The sequence below is a fragment of the Sinocyclocheilus grahami genome, unplaced genomic scaffold (assembly GCF_001515645.1).
Source record: "Sinocyclocheilus grahami isolate Dianchi unplaced genomic scaffold, SAMN03320097.WGS_v1.1 scaffold468.1, whole genome shotgun sequence".
NCBI classification, from domain to species: domain Eukaryota; kingdom Metazoa; phylum Chordata; class Actinopteri; order Cypriniformes; family Cyprinidae; genus Sinocyclocheilus; species Sinocyclocheilus grahami.
Window position 1 is genome coordinate 969571 of NW_015505647.1, and position 8209 is coordinate 977779.

Consider the following 8209-nt stretch of genomic DNA (forward strand, 5'->3'; position numbering starts at 1 on the left):
CATGATGTCTGTTTCATTCATACTGGACGCCAGAGGGCGCCCTCGCACAGAAAATCCACATATCCAGTCACAGAATTAGAGAACTCATGACCCTCCAGGAAATCCCTTATATGGACAAAGGCATCGCTATTATATCTGTAACTGAGTAAACAGAACATATAAACGTTTTGAATGATAAAACAAAGACAATAAACACTCGACTGCGACAATATAGTTTATCTGTGTTATTTAAGCCATCTCTGGTATTTTCATAATAATGAAGTATATTTATCATAGGGTGACCATACTTTAGTTTTCCCAAAAAAAAAACAGTAGGGGGCGGGGTTCGTGGGCGGGGCTTCACCTAACAGTATATGTAGCAAGGTTTTTTTTGTTTGTTTGCTTATTTTGTTTTTATAATAAATAAAAAGAAAACAAGTAGAAAGAATAGAAAAAGAATAGGGAATGCTAGTGTTAGAGGGTCATTTTTAAATAAAAAAATAAAACAATTCAATAGAACAGATAATGCTAGTGTTAGAAGGTCATTATTTATAATAAATAAAAAGAAAACAAGTAGAAAGAATAGAAAAAGAATAGGGAATGCTAGTGTTAGAGGGTCATTTTTAAATAAAAAAATAAAACAATTCAATAGAACAGATAATGCTAGTGTTAGAAGGTCATTATTTATAATAAATAAAAAGAAAACAAGTAGAAAGAATAGAAAAAGAATAGGGAATGCTAGTGTTAGAGGGTCATTTTTAAATAAAAAAATAAAACAATTCAATAGAACAGATAATGCTAGTGTTAGAAGGTCATTATTTATAATAAATAAAAAGAAAACAAGTAGAAAGAATAGAAAAAGAATAGGGAATGCTAGTGTTAGAGGGTCATTTTTAAATAAAAAAATAAAACAATTCAATAGAACAGATAATGCTAGTGTTAGAAGGTCATTATTTATAATAAATAAAAAGAAAATAAATGGAAAGAATAGAGAAAGAATAGAGAATGCTAGTGTTAGAGTCTTTTTTCTTTATAAATAAAACAAGTAGTTAGAATAGAAATAGAATAGAGAGTGCAAATGTTAGAGGGTCAAGTTTTTTAATAAAAAAAAAAATCAAGCAGATAAAATTCGAAGTAGCATTAGAATAGAGAGTGCTAGAGTTAGAGGGTCAAATGAAGATTAAAGAGATGTGTTTTCAGCCGTTTCTTGAAAATATTAAGGACTCGGCTGCTTGGATTGAGCTGGGCAGGTCATTCCACCAGGAGGGAACAGTTAATGTAGAAGATCATGAAAGTTTTATCATAGGCATAATACGAAACGTTTCAATACAAGCATTTCAGTCAAATGTAATTTATGCAATATTTCAAACCTTTAACCCACTTGGGAAAATCAACCCATGGCAACAGTTTAAAAGTAGCCCAATTCTGTGGAAAAAACGCGGACTTGGTTATGTTTTCCAGGGAAAAGAGGACATATGGGCACCCTAATTTTTTATCCATTGCTAATCGATGTATTCTTTTTAAAGTAGCATATGGAACATATTTTCTGCCTCATTCTGTGACAAGAAGCCTCATCAGATCACAAAAGGAAGCATTTGACCGGTGTTGTGGAGTAAAAAGGTTATAATGTTCTCTTTTGTTGGACAACAGGTTTAGAAATGTTAATACAAGGGAGGTTTAGCTTTAGGTATTTTAATTTAAGCATGTTTAGCTTAGTTAACGGAAGGCTACCTGCTGCCATCATAGCAAGTGTAATTACTGCATTCACGCGCTCCTCGAATGCTCTCATTTCCCGAGTTGTGCTTTTAAATCAGAATGTGAAAACAACATGGACACTCTCGTTAATACAAAGATGTGTTGGATTTGCATTATTAGAGCTTTCCGACTTGAGATCACATGCATTTTTTCAGTCGGGAAATTATTTTTCACGTGCAGTGCCAGTGATGATGCCAGTGGATCACCGGATCGGCTTTCACCGTGGACGAAGTGGAGTCAAGCCCGGGGTCGTCACATGTCGGCCGTGCCGTTCTCAAGCCTGCCGGCCGTTCCTCACTCTAGCCCGCCAGCCGCTGCTCACTCAAGCCCGCCGTGTGTGTCGCTGTGTTTCGTTGTGAAAACGAAACTACTTTGTTTGGCCTTCCAAAAGAGGACACAACTAGAAATCAGTGGTTAAGTTGTATTTACAACACCGTTCCAGAACAGTTCAACCCAAATATTCAGATGTGTGCAGCGCATTTTATGGAGGACTGTTTCCTGAACCTGGGAGAGTAGCCTACAATGTGTCTGTGCACAAAGGCTGTTTCTATAAAGAAACTGTTCCAACTTTGCAAGGACAGTCTGGAGCTTCTGACTCACAGCCTGTAAGTACGTTTTTTATATTTAAAGAATTTGCCACTGACGATTCAAGTGCAAGTTTTGAGCAGTGTAGAGTAGCGCTTGTTGTTTGTTGTTTCTCCAATCACAAATGCAGACATGGTTTTATGTTTACGCGGGGCGATACGCAACGGCGCACCACGTAAAAAGACAGTATAAGTCATTATAATCAGTAATTATGTCCCCCACTGGATGCAACAAATGCCTTGTTTGTAATGGGTTTTATTGGTGTTGTCTCATCTCACCGGGACACGGCATCACAGTATGTTAATATGGTAAGGGGCGTCACATTTCCGTCACACGGTTGAGATATTTAGCCAATCACAACGCACTGGATAGCTGACCAATCAGCGTACACCTTGCTTTTCAGAATGATGAGCTTTGTAAAAATCGACGCGTTTCAGAAAGGCGGGGCATAGAGGAGCAACAATAATGTACATTATGTGGAAAATAATGTGTTTTTTTAACCTTAAACTGCATAAACACATTGCATTACACCAAATACACAATGTTCTTTTTAGCAACATCATATGACCCCTTTAACTTTGGAAGGATGGAACGGTAAATTAAAAACTTCAGCTTAGTGGTTAAATATCTGGACAGGTAAACCAAAGTTACGTTGCCGGCACATGACATGAGGCAAAAAAAATCATATCAATTTGTTCCCTCGCTTTAGGTAAATTGTGACCATGTTGTACAATTTAGTTCCCTAGTTTTAGTTAAACCAAGTCACAATTTTAACTCAATAAATGAGAGTAAAAAATTCTTAATTTTTAGCCATATCTCATGTGCAGGACTCCGTAACTTTGGTTTGCTTGGCCAGATATTCACCCACTAACCTGAACTTTTGGTTTAAAGAACACCACTTTGTGCTTATATTGATGTAACACATTGAGTATTATTATAGTGATTCTAATAATTCTTCTTTTGTGGCCACAATTTTCTTTTTTTTTTCCCCAGCATGTCATGTGCGGAACTCCATAGGGAAAACAACCACTGAGACAATACAAAAAATTCAAGAACTCAATAATTTCCTGTGTTACAGGAAATAAAGCCCATCAATGGCAGGCATGCACCTGACTTCAGTTTATTCGTTGAAGCACGACCAGCTGTTCAGAAGGAGGAGCCCTGCCCACACGGGAGGATCACTCTGAACACCTCAGACACAAGCCCTGACAGCATTCACAGCCGTGAACGTAACTCTGATGCTGGCACCTTTGAATGGAAAGATGAGAGGTGGAGAGGAAATGATCTAAAAGCTTGCGCTTTTTCTCTATGTGTCATTTCATGTATCAGATATCAAAGAGGAACCAATGGCTTACCAATAGATGTGTCTGACCCTCCATAGCATGCAACTACAGCTGAAGTAATCAGAATGAAAAACGCTTGGTTGAGCAAACCTGATGAATGCAGTAAATATATGGCATTTACAACACAACAAATTCAGTCCAATATCACAATCCCCTTCAGGAGGCGGTTTGTAGGATACACAAATATTTTACTGCTCTATGAAAAACCAAAAGCAACACCCTTCTAAAAATGAAAGCCTCTGAGCTCAGTATTCAACCAAAACCTTGAGAATCCAGAGAATCCTGTATCCATCCTTTATATTCATTCGATATTTCCGCCTAAAACGTTCCAGGCTATGAATGATATATGTAAAACATTCGTAATACCAGACAGCACTCGGAACAATGATAACATTTGCCTGGAAACCACTTGCAAATCTGCAGAACATGCAGACTCGGTCTCATCTGCTACCCTAAAAATAAACACCCAAAAAAAACAACTTTGAATAGCACAAAATCAATAGTTTCTGATTTAAATTCTATTTGCATGCCATTTTAATGCATAGTCTAAACATTTTGGAGACTTATTTTTAGACTAAGCCACATTTGGAAGCCCCTGCCATGTTTCTATTTCACCAATTTACAACATCTCAAACAAGGGGTCAAAAGGTTTTTGCTTGTCCATGCACAACGGTCTATAAATGGCGATGTGTCGCTTGCACACTATTAAGTATGCACATTCCGTAGTTCTATGTGATTGGTCCCATTTTCGTCTCACTCTATCCATACTCGCTCTCACTCCCTCCCTGCCTGCCTTCTTTACACACACACACACACACACACACACACACACAGAATTCCTCATCAATAAGCGTGCGCGTCCACGAAATGCCCCTACACAGTGCAGGCATGCTAACCAATCTCCTAGAAGGGCTAGGCGTGACTGCGACTAATGATGGACTAGATCAGCTGATGTTAGTATAAGAGAAAAAAGAAGGGGGTGTGTATAATGTCCTCTGAAAAATCCCTCTCACTTCCTCAAATATATTTTTGTTACAGCTCCACACAGCTGAGGAAAATGTTGCGAAAAGCACAAATATGAGGCTGATGGCATTTCAGCACCAAAAAACAGTGGACAGCACTCTCGGCCAGCAGTCATGCTTATACAGGGGGGTGTATGTGTGTGGTGGGGGGAGGGGGATTCCCACCATGTTTTATACCATTCCCCCTCACGACAAGCATCTCGGAGGCTTGTGCTCGCGCAAACACGACGAGACGAATGTCATGAATATGTGACACACTGCAAAGTCACTGACATTTGCATTCAGTCAGTGTGTGCATTTCATCACTCGTAATGGGAAGTCCGATTCATTTCCACAAACTGATTCCTTTAAGCAGTTTGTTACAAAGAAAATGATTCAATGATTTGTTTACGTCATCACGTGATCCCTAACATCCAGTTGTGGTATATTACATGCTCTAAAACCTTCCAGTAAAACCATCTATACCAGTTTCTCATCCCTGGTCCTGGGGCGCCCCCCAACACTGCACATTTTGTGTGTCTCCCTAATCAAACACACCTGATTCAACTCATGAGCTCATTAGAAGAAACTCCAGGACCTGAAATGGGAGCGAGACATACAAAATGTGCAGTGTTGGGGGGCGCCCAGGACCAGGGTTGAGAAACACTGATCTACACTGATCTGTTTATTAAGCTACATTCTGTCTCCAACCTTAGTTTGTTCTAGCTATAATTCAAATCATAAACAGTCACTTACATTTACAAAATCAATGAAAAAGTTGTTGCATGTTTTTTTTATAAATGCTGTTTTAAATTTATATTTTAAAAAAAACCTCTGGTGCAGTTACATTTTCTTGCCGAATTTTCGTGAGCGAAATACATCATTTTAAAGGGGTGATGTAGCTAAAAAGAACAGTATTTGGTGTATTGAAATGTGTTTAAGCGGTTTAAGGTTAAAAAAACACATTATTTCCACATACTGTACATTATTGTTTCTCCTCTATGCCCCGCCTTTCTGAAACGCGTCGATTTTTACAAAGCTCATCGGTCTGAAAAAGCAAGGTGTACTCTGATTGGCCAGCTATCTTTTGGAAGACCAAACCAAGTAGTTTCGTTTTCACAACGAAGCACACAGCGTCTTCACGACATGTCGGCAGCGGCAACAATACTACAGCGAGAATAAAAGTTACGCCTTCTTTCTTTGCGTGAACATTTGGGCGGCGTTATGCAAATCTTCCCACATAGTGAGGTAGACATGTGGGGGCGTGTTAGAACGAGCCGTTTTAGGTAGGCGTGGTTGACTCTTAACTTTTATAAAGAATATCTCTTTGTATTTGAGACTTTAGTCTTTGCAACTTTACAGATCTTCTTTATGCACCAAGAGCTTGTAACACTCCAAAGAGAAAGGAAAAATTGAAATTGCATCCTATGACCCCTTTAAAAGGAATCAACACAATTAGTTAAAAGGGTGGAAAATTATTTTACTGTAATGTTTCTAATGTGACCGCACATTCATGCATGTTGATAAAACTGTCACATAATTAAGTTTGAGATGTACTTACGGAACTCATTTTCGAAAAACGGTTCTCGAATCAGTGAGTTAATGAGTCAGATTCGCTGAATCAGTCCGACAGGAAAACAGATCGATCAATCCGACTCATAAACGAACGAGTTCCATCCTCCAATCGTGGACAGATTCATTATAAAGATCTGACTCAAAAGAACGATTCATCACTCATTCCCATTGTTCCTGAAGCTACAGCGGCGATATTTAACAAGAAGGCGGCTGATTCATTCCCGTTTTTAGCCAAAATTGGGGTGGCGATCAATGAATGCATGCAAGAGAATACCACTTAAACGCGTGCATAGTGAAAGCCATTATCGGTAAAGTCGTGTTTAAAGTTCATTCTTGAGTGGATCTATTGCATGAGACGCTGCATATATATATATCGCCGGTGCATGTGTACAAATGCAGCCTCAAAGCAAACCCGAAGCTAAGATGCTGCTGTGCAGAAATCCACGAGGGACAAAAAAACACTGCGTGACCAACTCGTATCTACATAACAGCACAATTCAGCAACCACACATGTTATTAAGATCAAAGCAAACCCGAAGCTAAGATGCTGCTGTGCAGAAATCCACGAGGGACAAAAAACACTGCGTGACCAACTCCAAATACCAACTCGTATCTACATAACAGCACAATTCAGCAACCACACATGTTATTAAGACCATAAACAGACATACAGTAGCGATCGGAGGGTTCATTCACAGATATAAAGAGGGGTTTCCAACGATCTGCTCTATGTTATTTGGCTGTCTTGCGTACAAGCTATGAATAATTCATCACACAAACTGTTGTCTTGACACTGAGCTGTGCTGCATGACAGACCAAAGCCAGATCTCATACAGCCGGATACATTATCGCATAGACGTATAAAATCAATACGAGAATATATAGATAAATAAACGCACAGTATTTGCAAATGAGTCGAGGAACGCGAGCGATAGCTGGGCAGAACTCGCTCAGATAGGAATCACCACCGGCAAGACCAGCGCGAGCGACGAGGCGTAAAAGGAGCTAGTGTCATTTTGTATTTACCTGTCAATATTCCAACTCGGATTTGGTGGTCGTGGTTGGTTAAAATCATCCCGTCCGTCGCCATGTTTAGCAGCGCTCTCGCCCGCACTTGCAAGCCTGAGCAGAGCCGAGAGACGAGCGTATCGAACTCGGGGGGAGGAGTCAGGCGAGAGCAGCCGAACTCTGACCACAACACTGGAGATTTGGCTAGGGTTGGGGATCATGTCAAGAGTGCAAGAATATACAGTTTATTCGCAATTTATTTTATTTTTTTCTAAACGTAAGAGAAATGACAGGCACTACAAAGTTTATGAAGGGTTTATGCACTACAACAAGTGTTCTCTTCCATGATTGTGACTGTAATCAGTGGTCAAAAATGTATAATATTATAATACATTTTATAATACTATATAATAAGGTTTCACCTGTTAACATTAGTTAACTAAATTAGTTAACGAACTAACAATGAACTACTTCTATAGCATTCATTAATCTTAGTTGATATACATTTTTCAAAAGTCATATAATAAATGCAACATGAACAATGAATGCATCATTTTTTTAAATAATTGTAACGGTAAATGCTATTAAAATATATTTCTCAGATTTAGTTCATGTTAACTAATGCATTAACTAATGTTAACACATGAGAGGAGTCTTAACATTTAAATTCCAATTAGTAAATATTTATAATGTTTATTTTGAAAGTAGTTTGAATATAATTACTAGTTTGAATGCTTATTATTGTTGTCCTTATCCTTTATGCATTTAACAATACTATTTGACAAAAAAAGTAATAGCCTTAGATGTTTTAAACCTGTGTTTCGTATGTTCATATTAATATTTTACAAAAATGATTTGTTTAATGAGAAGGATTTGTTAATGTGAATGCTTTGGGTGCTTTTTGTATGGGTTCACAGTACCTGTCTTCTACTTGTCATTTCATACATTTAGTTTGTTTGAGCT

The 8209-nt window shown here is 38.3% G+C and overlaps 1 protein-coding gene across 1 annotated transcript in view; it reads right to left on the reverse strand.

The window, feature by feature from the left end:
• Window positions 1-7435, reverse strand: part of LOC107553274 (gephyrin-like) — a 107285-nt gene extending 99850 nt beyond the window's left edge. Inside the window, exon 1 of the mRNA XM_016235456.1 lies at window positions 7265-7435. Coding sequence (XP_016090942.1) covers window positions 7265-7328 — 64 coding nt within the window. The 5' untranslated portion in view covers window positions 7329-7435. The remainder of the gene's footprint in view (window positions 1-7264) is intronic.
• Between the last annotated feature and the right edge of the window lie 774 nt (window positions 7436-8209).